Source organism: Leuciscus leuciscus (genome assembly GCF_965113295.1).
Source record: "Leuciscus leuciscus genome assembly, chromosome: 8".
NCBI lineage: Eukaryota > Metazoa > Chordata > Actinopteri > Cypriniformes > Leuciscidae > Leuciscus > Leuciscus leuciscus.
Window position 1 is genome coordinate 4,092,744 of NC_138732.1, and position 16,989 is coordinate 4,109,732.

The following is a 16,989-nucleotide window of genomic DNA, read 5'->3' on the forward strand; positions in this document are numbered from 1 at the left end:
AGCTTTACTAAGAAATAGTTGTCATAGTTTACGTCAAATAGGTCACAATAAGAAAACACCCCAAAATTACAATAATCCCTTTAAATGTATGTGTCAATACCTAAAACAATTGCTTTCAGAAACTTTCCTTGGAAAAACTTAATAATCAGCAACAACTAAGACTTCCATATTCAGTTGTTTCTGTAAATGTTTCATTCGATTTAAAGAGATATTTCATAATATCTGTATTTTCCAATGTTGGAGTTATTTTTAGCCAAATATAAATATTGTTGATCCTGGGCGAAGAAAAATGAAGAACTTCCACTTTAAATTGTTTCCAGTGATGCTGTAACTAAATATGAAGTAAATATGAAGAGTTTTTGTAGTGCTATTGCTGCTTTTCATGGGGTAAAAATAGGAATTTACAAAACCCTACACACCGCAATCCATCATCCTTTCTTTCTCTTCTTACATCATTCTTCCTATGACTCAAACCCTCATCATTACTCATGAACGTTCTCTCAGTCTCTCTCTTTCTAAGCTCCTCCCTAAACTCTCCTCAGTTATATGAGTCCTGACAGCATCCCAGCATCACATTCAGTCAGCGTGTGTCTAACTTCAGCTCCAGTGATGAAGGTTGTGCCGTTCCTCCTCTTCCTCACAGCGTGTCTGAAGTCTTCCAGTGTCCTGGCGAAGACTCTGGAGTTCTTCATCGCAGCAGTGGAAACCAAGTGGGAATATGTGTTTACAGACACAACAGATCCTTCTGCAAACCAGAGGTGGGCACTTTTACTATCATGCACACATAACAAATACAGTACAGGGCAAAAGTTTGGAAACATTACTATCTTTAATGTTTTTGAAAGAAGTTTCTTCTGCTCATCAAGCCTGCATTTATTTGATCAAAAATACAGAAAAAAAAAAAAAGTAATATTGTGATATATTATTACAATTTAAAATAATTGGTTTTCAATTTATTATACTTTAAATTATCATTTATTTCTGTGATGCAAAGCTGAATTTTCAGGATCATTACTCCAGTCTATCACATGATCCTTTAGAAATCATTCTAATATTCTGATTTATTATCAAAGTTGGAAACAGTTCTGCTGCTTAATATTTTTTCATAACCTGTGATACTTTTTTAGGATACTTTGATGTATAAAAAGTAAAAAAAAAAAATAAAAAAAAAATAGAAATAGAAATCTTTTGTAACAACAATATACACTACTGGTCAGTAATTTGGGGGCAATCTTTTTTTTTCTTTCTTTTTTTGAAATAAATCAATACTTTTATTCAGCAAGGATGTGTTAAATTGATAAAAAGTGATAGTAAAGAAGATTTATATTATTAGAAAATATTTTTTTATTTTGAATAAATGCAGTTCTTTTTAACCTTTTATTCATCAAATATATTAGGCAGCAGAACTGTGTCCAACACTCATAATAAATCAGAATATTAGAATGATTTCTAAAGGATCATGTGATAGACTGGAGTAATGATCCTGAAAATTCAGCTTTGCATCACAGAAATAAATTATTTTTTAAAGTATATTCAAATAGAAAACTATTATTTTAAGTTGTAATAATATTTCACAATATTACTGTGTTTTTTCTGTATTTTTGATCAAATAAACGCAGCCTTGATGAGCATTAGAGACTTCTTTCAAAAATATAAAAAAATCGTAATGTTTCCAAACTTTTGGCCTGTACTGTACATGCACTAGTTTATTATCATAAACCATGCATCTTTTATGAACATTTTTACACGGTGTTCTCAAAAACACAACAGTGGTATTTTATCAGAGAGTAAACTGGGAATGTGACCATAAAGCATAATGTCAGTATTATAAGGAAACAGCTTTGAAGAAAGTGTTTCATCTTTTCATTAGTTGACATGGACTCAGTCCAACTCATTCAAAGGCAAAAACTTTGAGGACTGTCCAAAATTCAGTTACGCTCCCAGTTAAACAGAGCATAACCACAGTGAACAAAGTCTCTAATTATAAGTTAATAGCTTGATTGATCATTTGAAGCCTACTTTTTGATTCTAGTTATTTATATTTGATATATTCTAGTTGTGGTTTTCAATCTATGAATAGTGCATGCGGTCAGAACAAACATCTCTGATTTGGTGTTTTCAGAACAGAGTGTGATAACAGTTCATTAGTGTGAAACCGCAGCGGATCATTTGCTGAATATGCATATTTCTTGCAATAGATAATCCTTTATGAGGCATAGAACATTCTGTTACTAGAAGTCAACACTGAAATATTAAAAGACCATCTCTGGTTTAATTACATTAGTTTAGTTAAGCTTAGTTTATTTATTTATTTGAAAGGGGACCGTGTACAATTTTTAACATAAATGTTTCCATTTCATGCATTTTGTACCAGATTTACCCAAAGGCTGATCCCGCATTCCCTTGGCAGGTCATCACTAACATAAATGATAAAATAACACAAACTGTTCCTGCGTACGATAAAACATGCATGCACACACACACACACACACACACACACACACACACACACACACACGCACGCACGCACACACGCACACGCACGCACGCACGCACGCACGCACACACGCACACACGCACACACACACACATCCTATCAGGGCCAAACATTTTTTAGGATTTATTAATAATCAATTAAACTGCAATATTAATGTGTACAGAATTCATTTAAAAAAGAATAGCTTTACTATTTTTAATGTTTTTGAAAAAATGTAATATTGTGATATATTATTACAATTTAAAATAATTGGTTTTCAATTTCAATATACTTTAAAAAATAATTTATTCCTGTGATGCAAAGCTGAATTTTCAGCATCATTACTCCAGTCTATCACATGATCCTTTAGAAATCATTCTAATATTCTGATTTATTATGAGTGTTGGACACAGTTCTGCTGCCTAATATATTTGATGAATAAAAGGTTAAAAAGAACTGCATTTAATCAAAATAAAAAAAATATTTTCTAATAATATACCGGTAAATCTTCTTTACTATCACTTTTTATCAATTTAACACATCCTTGCTGAATAAAAGTATTGATTTATTTCAAAAAAAGAAAGAAAAAAAATGACTGACCCCAAATGACTGACCAGTAGTGGATATTGCTGTTGTTACAAAAGATTTCTATTTTTAAAACATTTGCTTCTTTTTTTAAATTTGTATTTGTATTTTTTTATTCATCAAAGTATCCTAAAAAAGTATCACAGGTTATGAAAAAATATTAGGCAGCAGAACTGTTTCCAACTTTGATAATGAATCAGAATATTAGAATGATTTCTAAAGGATCATGTGATAGACTGGAGGAATGATCCTGAAGATTCAGCTTTGCATCACAGAAATAAATGATAATTTAAAGTATAATAAATTGAAAACCAATTATTTTAAATTGTAATAATATATCACAATATTACATTTTTTTTTTCTGTTTTTCTGATCAAATAAATGCAGGCTTGATGAGCAGAAGAGACTTCTTTCAAAAACATTAAAAATAGTAATGTGTCCAAACTTTTGGCCTGTACTGTATATAGATGTAAATTGTCACAACTCCAAAAATGATGTTTCTCTAAGATCCTACAATGATGACAATGGTTTGGTTTTTCAATTAATATACAGAATAAATAAGAAGGGACCTAGCACTGAACCTTGGGGTACACCCATTATATAATGTAAGTTACAGGACTGAACAGCTTTCATTTTTACACATTGTTCTCTATTTGATAAATCTGAGGATATTCCTGCTAAAGCTCCAGATCAAAACTAAAACTTAAGACAGTTTAGAGGGAAGAACTTTGTGATTAACCGTATCAAAGGCTTTATGCAAATCTAAAAACACAGCACCAACAAATCCTCCTTTGCCAAGTCTAGATTTAATTTGCTCTATTAAATGTAAAGTAGCTGTTTCAGTGAAATAATTTACTCTGAAGCCAAACTGTATACATTTAGCATTGCATTACAAAATTACTCCTTGCGTGCATTTTATTGTGTTGTATTGCATTATATTGTGTTGTATTGCACTGAATTGTGTTGTATTGCACTGAATTGTGTTGTATTGCACTGTATTGTGGATGGCTAGTTACAGTTTATTCATTTTTAACAGGAAATTTGCATCTGGTGTGCAGAAATACACCAAGGCTGTATATACAGAATACACCGATTCCACTTTTACAACACCGAAGTCAAAACCTCCATGGGCTGGTCAGTATAAACACTTGCTTCTCATGAAAAACATTACGATGTTTCGAATTAACTTGGACAGAATGTTAATTTATTTCTGTATTCCAGGTATTCAAGGCCCGACCATCAGAACAGTGGTGAACGACAGGGTTGTGGTGCACTTCAAAAACTTCGCCTCACAGCCTTTCAGTGTTTCTCCCATCGGCGTGCCGTACTGGAAACAATCGGAAGGTAAATCTGAATGAATGTGCTGCGGATTCGCATTCATCTTCTTGGAATTCAATAGACATTTGCAGACACTTTTATCCAGAGCCACTTACAATTGAGGAAAACAACAAGCGATTCATCTTAACGAGGCAATAAACGTCAGAAGTGCTAGTGCTAGCCATCGTTCATTAAAGGGATACTTCGCCGATTAGCATTAAGCTTTGTATCAGTAGAAACCCGGTAGTATTTCCCCCTGAGACGAGAGATTTCTGTATTGTGTGTCTGGAAAAAAACCTCAGATGACGCAAAAATCGTCATTTTGCGTCATCGGAGGCTCTTCTGTCCAGAGACGAGAGACTACAGCCAATAGGAGGAGCTCGTTCCGCATGTCTTCAACCCGCCCATAGGGGGATCTCACCATAAAACACCGTCTTTTCAGTTTCGAGTCGACTAGTAGCCTAGCTGTATCATTTCTCCCGATACTGCCCTCTGTAACCGGTAGGCGTGGCTTGGGAGTGTCCTCGTAGGGCAGCGAAGCAAGTGCATTCTGGGAGTTGTAGTCTTTCATCCACATGAGCCAAAAATACATTTTCTGGCTTTTCTCAGTCTAGAAGGCTCCAACTTCTAAAATAATTTACATAAATGACCCAATTTAAATACACATTCATCTTCCCAGTGTTGAAATATCCCTTTAAGTATCATCTTACTAAAACATATTATTGAAGATATAGTGAGAATTTATATTTATATGCATTATTTATTTACTTTTGTAGTAGTAGTCTGCTATTCTGTTATGAAGATCTCATTGATTTATATTACAAGCATCAGAATTTATTCTTACTTTTTTGAAATATCCCTTTAAGGAAGGAATAGTTAAAAAGCATAAAGGAGGAGGAGGATAATTAATTCCAGACTGCACAATTAACTTTTACAGCATCAGGAAAATAGTCCCTGGAATGAATTCAAAGCATCATTATAGATTCCATTTGGAATTCTGGAATTTGTTTTGTAACACTGGAGATGCTAATAAATTCCAGGAGTGCTTAAAGTGCACGTGATTTCCCTTTTGACAGTTGCATAAACCAACATACGGTAAGTCTGGGCTTACCCAGGAAAACGAAAGCAAAATGAAAGCAATATCCTGAAGATGTATAGCAATATCCTGACTGGTTTAAAAACCCATAGTGTGTAAAGATAAACCTCAACATCCTTCTGCTTTTCAGGCGCGGGGTACGAGGACTCCAGTTCTGTTCAGGAGAGAGAGGATGATGCAGTGCCTCCTGGCGGATACTATAAGTACGTGTGGGAAATTTCCCCCAACTCCGGACCAACCACATCAGACCCGGAGTGCCTCACCTACATTTACTCATCGCAGGTCGACATCGTGCGAGACTTCAACAGCGGACTCGTCGGGACTCTGCTGATCTGTAAAACAGGTGTGATTATGTTCTGTTTGTATGTGTCAAACATATCTATAATATTAATAGTAAAATATCAGTTTTAAGGGGTCCTATTATGCTTTTTTACATGTTCAGGTTTCTTTAGTGTGAAAAAGCTCTGCAAAGTCACTTCTGAACTCCCTGAAACGCCTCCATTGTAGTCTTGAGTTTCTTCCGGGAACGAACACGTCACAATATTCCTCATTTAAATAATTCATGCGCAGAATAAAGGGGCGGGGCCTGGTTGAGTTAGTTAGTAGTGTGTTAAACTGGCGGTTATGGTAAGGGGCGGGACATTTCCCAAACACACTCGAAGCGCTCGACCAATCACAACGCACTGATCCAGCCGACCAATCAGAGCACAGTGTGCTTTTCAGAAGGAGGGGCTTCACAGAGACAGGAACTAAACTGAGCGTTACTGACAGACTGGGAAGAGAGGAGCCGCAACAATGGAGAATATGAGGAAAATAATCAACATTCAAGCAGGAAAACATGTTCTAGTAGAGCCTCAAACAACATCAAGACTTTATAAAAGGGCATAATAGGTCCTCTTTAACCACTGAGGATTTGTACTGATTGAGACTGCTGGTAAATTCGTGACATTTGACTCTTTCAGAGGCTCTGACGGAGGAGAGACAGCGGAAGGCAAAAGAGTTTATTTTGTTTCTCGCTGTCTTCGATGAGAGTAAGAGCTGGTACCAGGAAGTGGGCAGAGCAGAGAAACTGAAGAAAACACCCAGTCCAACCCAGTACCACACCATCAATGGATACATCAACTCTACATTACCAGGTGCCAAATTACTTCTCACACTACTGCTCAAAAGTTTGGAATAATTCGTATTTTTTTTTAACATATGTTTTTGAAATAAGACTAAAAAAACTAATATTGTGAAATATATTTAACAATTTTCTATGTGAATATATAGTAAAGCGAATTTTCAGCATCATTACTCCAGTCTTCAGTGTCACATGATCCTTCACAAATCATTTTAATATGATGATTTCATGCCCAAGAAAAAATATCTGATTATTAGCAATGTTGAAAACAGTTGAAAAAATACGGGGTTTTTTTTAAACAAAATTAAATAATTGTATTCAGCAAAGATGCATTCAGCTGATCAAAAGTGACAGTAGAGTAGATTTTTATAATGTTACAAAATATTTCTTTTGAACTTTCTTTACATCAAAGAATGCTGAGAAAGTGCAGTATCCATAAAACCATAAGCAGCAAAAACTGTTTACAATATTTGTAATAATAAGAACCATTATTAATAAATGAGCATCAATAAATGAGCACTAAATCCGCATATTAGAATGATTTGTGAAGGATCATGTGACACTGAAGACTGGAGTAATGATGCTGAAAATTCAGCTTTTATCACAGACATAATAAAGTTTACTATAAATTCACATAGAAAATATTTCTTTTCATTTTTATGCATTCTTATTTTTGTTACTGGGGTGAACAAATTCTTAACAGGATTAATAATATTGAACTGTTTTGAGTTGACATGTCATACTTTAGAGGTCGACCGATTCATCGGTTTTGCCGATATATCGGTACCGATAGTTGATTGGTGGAACTATCGTTATCGGCAAAAATCCACACGATAGTTTTTCCGGTGCTTTCTCAACATTGATATGTTCATGCAGCCGACAGAAACAAACAAATCAGAAACGCATTCGATTTCAGTTCTTTTTTTATCACTACAATACATATTATTTTGATTAGATAATCATCAAATGTTCTAAAATAGAAGCAAATAAAGTGAAAGACTACAGTATACATGTAATATATGTCTACATTTATGTAATTGTAATGCTCTGGCCTTTGCAGATATTTAAATATGGCCATCTTTAAGCATGACTCTTTGGATTTATATGAAATGGTAACATTTTACAATAAGAATCCATTTTTAGCATCAACTAAGGTTAAAAAAATGTTGTAGAAGTATTATTCGTTTGTTAATTTCAGCATTTAGTAGTACATTTGAAATTGAGTTTTAATTTTAATTTAATCTGTTATTACCTTAGTTAATGTACTATGATCTAACATGAATGATCAAGGTACAATTGTATTGCTCAAATATTAATACATGCAGTAAAAACGTATATTGTATATTGCATAATGCATATAGTTCATGAAAGCTATAATACATCCTCATTAACAAATGGGACTTGCAAAGTGTTACCTATATGGAAATGTACGTAGGTTTCTAGGTTATAGCTAAAGAAACACAAATTTGACCTGTAATATTTTAATGTTTAAATTATTTTCTGTAGAGTTCGTTCTTAGAACCTCTCATTTTAATATATTCATATTTATATATTTATTTCATTTAGCACATTTCAGTTCAGCACTGTTTTACTTGGAGTGTTATGTTAGTTTTTAATCCAGTATCCATTTAAAAAAATATCGGTTGAATAATCGGTTATCGGTCAAACCTAAATATCGGTATCGGTGAAATCCACTATCGGTCGACCTCTATTATACTTTACATGTTGTAATTCTCAAACGTATTCTGTATATCTCTGCTCGTGTTTCATCAGGTCTAACCGTGTGCCAGAAGAGCTCGCCGGTGTCCTGGCATCTTATTGGTCTCGGCTCCACCCCAGAGATCCACAGCATCCAGTTTGAAGGACACACCCTGAAGGTGTTCGACCACAAGCGAGTAACCGTAGAGATGACCCCCATGACCTTCACTACGGCCCTGATGAAGCCGTCCGCTATCGGGAAGTTTCTGATCTCTTGCAAGATCCACTCTCATCAGACAGGCAAGACTCTTTCAATAACATGATGTACAAGGTTTTGAATTTGTACTGTAATAATTCTCATCCGAATATCATCAGTACTTACTTTGTAAGATAAAATTAAGGCAATGCCGATGAGGTGAAGTGGGTGATGTACATTACATTTTCCACAGAAATATGAAGCAAAGCAGCACAATTGTTTTCAACATTGATAATGGGAATAGTTCATTAGGAATAGGAAGCATGCTGTGTTATCGTTACTGATGAGACATGAAACGTCTTCAGAAGAATAAAAGATCATACTTGTGGCCAGTTACGTTATACATAGTCTCTTTTTAAATTGGATGTTTTAAGTGAAATAGCGAAATTTGATGTTTCTGAACTCCTGAAACGCCTCCATTGTAGTCTTGAGTTTCTCCCGGAAAACGAACACGTCACAATATTCCTCATTTAAATAATAAATGCGCAGAATAAAGGGGCGGGGCCTGGTTGAGTTAGTTAGTAGTGTGTTAAACTGCCGGTTATGGGAAGGGGCGGGACATTTCCCAAACACACTCGAAGCGCTCGACCAATCACAACACACTGATCCAGCCGACCAATCAGAGCACAGTGTGCTTTTCAGAAGGAGGGGCTTCATAGAGACAGGAAGTAAACAGAGCGTTACTGACAGACTGGGAAGAGAGGAGCCGCAACAATGGAGAATATGAGGAAAATAATCAACATTCAAGCAGGAAAACCTGTTCTAGTAGAGCCTGAAAACAACATCAAGACTTTGTTTTAATGTTTCTCTAATGTTCAATTTAATCCTCCTCTCCAGCTGGTATGAATGCATTCTTCACTGTTGAGAACTGCCCTGAACCTTTGGCGGTCCCAAACCCAGACAAACGATATGTCGTACATTCTGATGAGAATGAGCTGGAGGAGGACGAAGACAACATGTTCTCCATAGTGTTCAAGCAAGGAGGCCCTGTATCCGTGCTTCGCTCGAGCGCCAAGGGAAGACCTAAAGTGTGGGTCCATTACATCGGTGCGGAGGAGATAGACTGGGACTATTCATCTAAAAGCGGCGACCGGTACGACTGTGAGCATGTCCTGAGACGAATGAATGTGAAACTCACTGAAACTAATGATGATTTGCATGTTTCAGGCCTTCAAAGTCATCAGCAGCAGAATCTGAGTGGTTCAGAAAAGGTCCTCAGCGCTTGGGTGCGGTTTATAAGAAGGTGGCTTTCGTCGAGTACACAGACAAGACCTTCACTGAGAAGAAAACCACCGGCAAAATGCTGATGGGTCCAGAGCTCAGAGGGGAAGTGGGAGATAAGTTTCAGGTACGAAATGTAGATTTAAAGAGATGCAGGTGATCAGATAAAGACAAAAAAGAAGGAAAACCTGAACGGTTACATCACAACTACTGCGATTTGATGATTAAAAGCCCTATTCGGACGGGGTTAACTTTACAAGGGTAGATGGAGTAATGTAATTTTCCCACAGGACATCTGTAATATTAATGGCCAATTCGCACAGGAGAAGAGATCTCAGTAAAACTAGCAGAAGTGGGAGAGTAACTCGATTTACACATCGACGTCATGTGTGTGTTACGCTGCTTCCTGATATCACGTGCACAAACATATATAACCTATATTTATATATATATAAAACAGTTATGTCCGGTCGAACGATGTATTAATGAACTTCAGACTGGATTGTGTTGGTAATAGACACTTATCTAACGCTAAAAGATGTTTCGTGCCTCTAACAAGTGCTGTCGATCTTCTCTCTGATCTGATGGTGTGTGTGAAACACTTGAGTTTTGCCACAGACTCGTTCCAGCGTCTCGAACGCAACTGATGCTTTTTCAAGCGTCTTCATACTTAGAAAAACCGCGGAAAACTACTTTTAAACAGGAAATATTCACGTACATATTTACAGCGGGTCTATTTGCACGGGATTAGTATCACCTGAGGTCATTTTTCCGGACCTTTTTACTGAAGGTAAAAGTCGCCGTAATCTTTACTGACATTGTCCGACATGATCACTGAGATGCACATTCAGACGGGACTAAAATCACGGAGGAGCTCTGGTAATTATTACTTTACCCCTCCTCTCCATGTTAAACTAGTCCTGTCCGAATAGGGCTTAAGCCATATCACAATCTCACAACCATGCATCATTAATATTAATTATTATAAGTTATTACTTAGTTTTGTGGAATACTTGATTCTGATTGGTCAATCGCGCCCCGATAACAACCACTGAAAGTAGATAACACAGGCTCATCCAGCCCGGGTCACTGAAGTCAGCAGCGCTTTACACTTGCAAGGAACGGTTTTTCATCGTGGAAGTTTCGCGTTTGGTGAGCTAATAAAATATAAAAACTTAGTCAAATCAATATTTTGTGTACAGTTATTGAATTATGCCATCCAGTATCGTGGACTCGCTCTCTCTTGTTTCACACAAACGCTTGTTGTGACGATTGTTTTGTACACTTTTGGATTACAAGATATAAACAGGTACGATTTTAAAACAGTTTCATCTCAAATCAATATCTCTAATCCCCATAATTATTAATGTGGCGAAATGCTGTGTAATAAGTGTTATGACTGTATACCGTATCTCTTAAATGTCCGTCTAGTTTAAACTTGCTCTCTCCGTGGAAGTTTTGCGTTTAAAGACCTAATAATATTTCAATATTTTGTGTTTAATTAATTACTTATGTGGAATAACTGTGAAATAAGCGGGATAATGCACATCCATCCGGTTGTTATCTCAGAATAAACCCCCTTCACGTTGTGGTCCTTATCACCCTGTCAGTGTTTATTCTGAGATAACAACCGGCTGGATGTACATTATCCTTTACTTACGGGCAACTGGCGAGTAACACCGTTTCAATGCCGATTTTTACTCATATTTGGGGCTTTGTTTGGCTAACAATTTAAGGGTCTCCCACAGATGGCGCCGCGCTGCCAGAAGCAATCCGTGCATGAAATAAATGTATTAGAAAACATAATGTTTAGCAGTTTATTTAGTAAGTATTTATTAATCATAAAGTAACCAGAGTGATTATTAACCATCTTGATCGTGGATCTTTTCATCTATATTGTGACACATTTGAGTGAACAAATGATTCAAGATTCAAATTCAATTCAATGCTGACTTTAAAGTGTTGAACTTATTGTTAAACAATTAAATTTGGGTTACACTTTATTTTAAGGTGATGTGGTTACATTGAACTTACTCAAATACTCAGTACTCAAGTACTGAGTAAAATAGAGTTACTATAGAGTTACAGTTTGGTTTAGTTACTTGTAATTATGCATAATTTACAGTTATTACTATAGTAAGTACATCACGTTAAAATAAAGTGTTACCTAAATTTGAGGTAATGATTTTTTCAAAGCTTTCTGTAATACACTCTTTTGTATATCTCTATTAGATTGTTTTTAAAAATAAGGCCAGTCGACCATTCAACATTTATCCAAATGGCCTGACCAGCGTTCAGTCTTTGAAGACAACAAACCAAGGTATGAGACGTTATATTCTTACAATTTATTTTTCATATTTTCCATTTATACACTGTTTTAGATTTTGATACAAGTTTTTAAAATAAAATTTGTTAAAAAGCTATTTTTAAATATGTCTATTATATTTCGCTTTTAGTTATTTTAGTACTTCAAGTTAAACAGAACATTTGAGATATTTTGCCTCGACAATTAAAAGATGTTTACATTTGATTTGATTTCAGTTAATGTTTATTTTATTTTAATGAACAAATCAATATGGTATAAAAATATGATTCTATTTTTTGTTAATGATAATTACTCTGGTGTCAAATTGAGTGGATGCAAATAACTTTTAATGGGATTAACGCATTTTTCTCTGTTTGTGGGTTGAAGTTAACCAGGTGGATCTTCGCTCTTTGGCCGTTCCACCAGGTGAGATAATGACGTACCTCTGGAAGCTGACAGCAGAAGACGGACCCACAGATGCCGACCCACGATGCCTCACGCGCTTATACCAGAGTACGGTGGATCCCGTTCGGGACGTGGCGTCTGGGTTGGTGGGACCCCTTATCATTTGCAAATCCCTATCTCTGGACAAAAGAGGCAGAGTGGTGAGAGTACTGACACTAAAACTCTGTAAACTTGAATTTTTTTCTCAAAGAAATGTTCATTTTGGATGAAATATACACAATACATATCGTCACTATCCACGATACATACTGATGCATTTTTATATTGCGATATATTGTGACATGATTTATTGTTACACCCCTAGTAGCACATTTTCACTTTTAAAGTGAAATGTTGTGTATAAGTGGCGATAAAAGTTAATGCTCTATCGCTTTTGAAAATAACGTACCACCCTCACTAAACCAAACCGAGCTAGTGTTAAGAAAAGCAAACGTGATTAAAAAATATTTAAAAAATAATAATTTCTGAAGCAACCAGGCCATTTTATCTTGTTTTTAGTCTTTGAGCTCCTTTATTCTGACTCTTGTTTCACAAGTGCAATGCTGTACCGAGTTTAGTATGTCAGAAAAGCCAAACGTAAGGAGATGATTATGTGATTATGGAAGTAAAATAATGACAAATGTTTTTGAAACAAAAAAGCTTGTTGAATTGCATTACTAATTGCATTAACCCTGCTTGCATTTTAATGCATGTATTTTTAGGGCTTGCATTTTTATGGGCTGAAATTCAACATTTCAATTCAAAACATTTCACACACTAAAAATTCAATAATCCATATTCACCTTTCAGATTTCATTTCCAAATTATTAATTCTGTTTAAAAAAAAATACAACTTATAATATTCGACCGGCAATTTTCGGTCCATTTTATTTCGCTTTACAAATTCAGTGGTTCAAATTCGTCAGAAAATTCAACATTTGACTTCTTGGAACGGCAGGAATTTCAGTAGATTGCCGATTGGTAATCGCTAATGTATGGGTTAATGCAATGCATATATTTTTTCAAGTAGTGCAATTCAACAAGTTTTTTTGTTTCAAAAACATTTGTCATTATTTTACTCCCATATGTGATGCAAACGTGAAAATGCATTGCTTTACAAATCCTGCACTTATGGTAAAAGTCTTTTGAGGCCATAACAGTTTTTGAGCAAGGAACCATGAAAAAATAAGTCGTAGTTATAGATGATCTGACCCTGTTATCATAACTTGTGTGGAAAATAATACAACTTGTTGGTGTTTTACAGACACAAGTGTTATGTGTTAAGTGGCGTGTTTTTCCAATGAGCCTATGTTTGTTTATCAGATGGATGGAAATTATTATTAATAAATGCTACCTATAAGTATAAAGACGGATGGTAGATGATAGTTAATGTTCTTCTAATGTTTTCACAGGTAACTTCAGATAAAGAGAAGAAGCTCCTGTTTACAGTGTTTGATGAAAACAGAAGCTGGTACTTTGAGGAAAACATTAAAAGGAATATCGAAGATCCAACTAGGATTAATCGCAACGATCCGAATTTCTACAATTCAAACGTCATGCACAGTGGGTGTTATTTTTTAGGCTCTATAGTAGTTTGTATTGTTATACCAAACTGGATTAACCTTCATTTTTTTAATTGTGTTTCAGCTGTTAACGGTTTCATGTTCGACCACCTACAATTCAAGATGTGTGTTGGCGATGTGATACTCTGGCATGTGGCGAGCGTTGGCATGCAGAGCAACTTTCTGTCAGTTTACTTCACGGGAAATACGTTCGAGAAGGATAAAACATACGGCACTGTCCTCACACTCTTCCCAATGACTGGAGACACAGTGACCACTGAAGTGGAGATGCTAGGTAAGGGTCAGAGGTCAAGGAACCCCTGAACGATACAAAGTTGTTACTGTATTTTTGATTCAATTTAATTATTCCAAAATTTTGACTAGTATATAAATAAAAATGCCAAAAACACTAAGGGCCCTATTTTAACGATCTAAGCGAATGGTCTAAAGCGCGGAGCGCAAGTTCACTTAGGGAGTGTCCAAATCCACTTTTGCTAGTTTAACGATGGGAAAAATGGTCAGCACTCCCGGCGCATGGTCTAAAAGGGTTGTCCCTATTCTCATAATGAGTAATGGGTGTGTTTTGGGATTTACGTGCGTTAAACCAATCAGAATCTCCCATTCCCTTTAAATGCCAGTTGCGCTCGCGCCATGGCGGATTCGCTATTTAATGACGGAATTTGATAGTGGAAAGACCGAACGCGTCTCCAGAGCGCAAACAGATCCGCTCGTGCGCGAGGTAAAAGTGCGCAAGCAGAACATCTACGGGACAAGCCGGATTCACCATATCTTTATGTACACAATAATAATCTTTTACATTGTAATCCTTTTCATTTAAATATTTGGCATGTTTGTGTGCTGCTGTGTGTGTAATAAGCAGAGTGTATGTGTAATAAGCAGAGTGTACACGCGTTGTGGACTCGCCTATAGGTGCACATTACTAACGCGCTCTTTAAATAACAAAACAAATATTGCGTCATTGACTTTAGAGCAGGGTTCAGTCAGTCAATGACTCAGTCTATTTCTGTTGCCAGCCCAGAAAAGTTATTAAAGACATCGTTAAAATAGTCCAAGTGACTACAGTGGCTCAACCTTAAGTTTATCAAGCGACGAGAATACGTTTGTGCGCAAAAACGCCCCAAAATAACGACTTTATTCAACTATTGATTGTCTTCTGTGTTCCTCTGAGTGAGTTCATGTAGTGTAACAGCGCAGAGCTTCTGGATACGTCAGAACGTAGGCTCACTATTGGCCAGCATCACACACATGACCAGCGTCGGCCAATAGTGAGCCTACGTTCTGACGTACAACCCAGAAGAGCAGCGAAAATGAATAGTTGAATAAAGTCGTTATTTTTGGGGGGTTTTGCGCACAAAAAGTATTCTCGTCGCTTGATAATCTTAAAGTTGAGTCACTGTAGTCACTTGGACTATTTTAACGATGTCTTTACTAAGTTTTCTGGGATGGCAGATCTCGATTACCTAGAAGCCTATGGAGGAGTGAGACAGCTCTCAGATTTCATCAAAAATATCTTAATTTGTGTTCTGAAGATGAACGAAAGTCTTACGGGGTTGGAACAACATGAGGGAGAGTAATTACTGACAGAATCTTAATTTATGGGGGAACTAACCCTTTAAGTCTGATGTTTGATCCTTGTAGGTGAATGGGAGGTCAGCGCATTTGACCCCTCTCTGAAAGAGCGAGGCATGAGCGTTCGCTACACGGTTGTTAACTGTGAAAGAGTGCTTCCTTTGGTGGACAAAGACGACTACGATGATGACTTCATTGAATTCATTGAGCAGAACTTCCCGATTCCACGGGGAACAATGGACAAGAACCGCACTATCGCTATTCGTGTTTGCCGAAACAGAACTGTGACGGAGTCTGCGACTGGACGAGTAAACATGAGCCGAGCTCCAGACAATGAGAGACAAAACAGAACCCGTGTGTGTGAGATAAGATATGTTCCGGTAAAGCGGGAAAAAGATCTGGAAGCGTTATCGCAGGGTGGGATTCCACAGGATATTTTGGATCAACTGGAAGAGGAGATGGGTGGAAATTCTTTGGAACGTCAGAAAAGGTCCCACCACAAATCTTACAGAAGTAGACCGGAGTTACCAAACAAGATCGATCCTAAAGCCATATTAAGTTCCTCAGAAAACAGGGAATTAACAGGAGAACAACATGTTGCAAACATTCAGTCGGATCACAACAAAACACATCCAAGTGGTCCAAACCTGTTTAGAAAACTCCTTCTTAAAGATGCAAACATGTCGACTAACCTCAGTCAACTTCTGAACGACTCTCAGGAGGTCCAATCAGAGAAAGTGAGGAATCGACGGGAGATGTGGAGCATCAGCAAAGACAAAAAAGTGGATGTGAAAGTTCACAGCAACAATGAGGTTCTGGAAGAATCTGGAAGTTCTGGTCTAAAGAAGGACAAGATGGAGGAAAGTTTGAATCCATTTAACTACAATTACAAAGATTCAAAGAAGCTCCAATTGGATTTGGAACCGGTTTCAAATTCATCAGATAATCAGACATATGGCAGGAAATCATTGGCAAGTGACTATGATGATTATAGCGATGAGGGAAGCGTGGGTTTGGATCATCATATTGAAGATAATGTCGGCATTAGGTCGACAGAGTCGAAGTTTCGTAGTTACTACATCGCGGCAGAGGAAATCTTCTGGGATTATGGGATTAATAAACCAGCTCAGCTCATCAAACCAAGGTAACAGTGCAAGTATACAAACAAGCCTTAGTGAGCATAAGAGACAAAAACATGAAACAATTTATGAACTTTAGACCAATAGTGTGTGTTTATATGTATGTTTTATATTGCATAAAATACATTTATGGTATCAGATTGAATCAAATCCGTTTATTTGTATATATAGGTAGTT

The 16,989-nt window shown here is 36.5% G+C and overlaps 1 protein-coding gene across 1 annotated transcript in view; it reads left to right on the plus strand.

The window, feature by feature from the left end:
- Positions 1 to 531: 531 nt before the first annotated feature.
- f8 (coagulation factor VIII, procoagulant component) overlaps positions 532 to 16,989 on the plus strand; it is a 32,731-nt gene continuing 16,273 nt past the window's right edge. Inside the window, exons 1-13 of the mRNA XM_082176845.1 lie at positions 532 to 758; positions 4,098 to 4,195; positions 4,283 to 4,405; positions 5,605 to 5,817; positions 6,437 to 6,610; positions 8,371 to 8,595; positions 9,389 to 9,644; positions 9,719 to 9,899; positions 12,005 to 12,092; positions 12,465 to 12,682; positions 13,934 to 14,084; positions 14,169 to 14,378; positions 15,743 to 16,817. Coding sequence (XP_082032971.1) covers positions 547 to 758; positions 4,098 to 4,195; positions 4,283 to 4,405; positions 5,605 to 5,817; positions 6,437 to 6,610; positions 8,371 to 8,595; positions 9,389 to 9,644; positions 9,719 to 9,899; positions 12,005 to 12,092; positions 12,465 to 12,682; positions 13,934 to 14,084; positions 14,169 to 14,378; positions 15,743 to 16,817 — 3,224 coding nt within the window. The 5' untranslated portion in view covers positions 532 to 546. The remainder of the gene's footprint in view (positions 759 to 4,097; positions 4,196 to 4,282; positions 4,406 to 5,604; positions 5,818 to 6,436; positions 6,611 to 8,370; positions 8,596 to 9,388; positions 9,645 to 9,718; positions 9,900 to 12,004; positions 12,093 to 12,464; positions 12,683 to 13,933; positions 14,085 to 14,168; positions 14,379 to 15,742; positions 16,818 to 16,989) is intronic.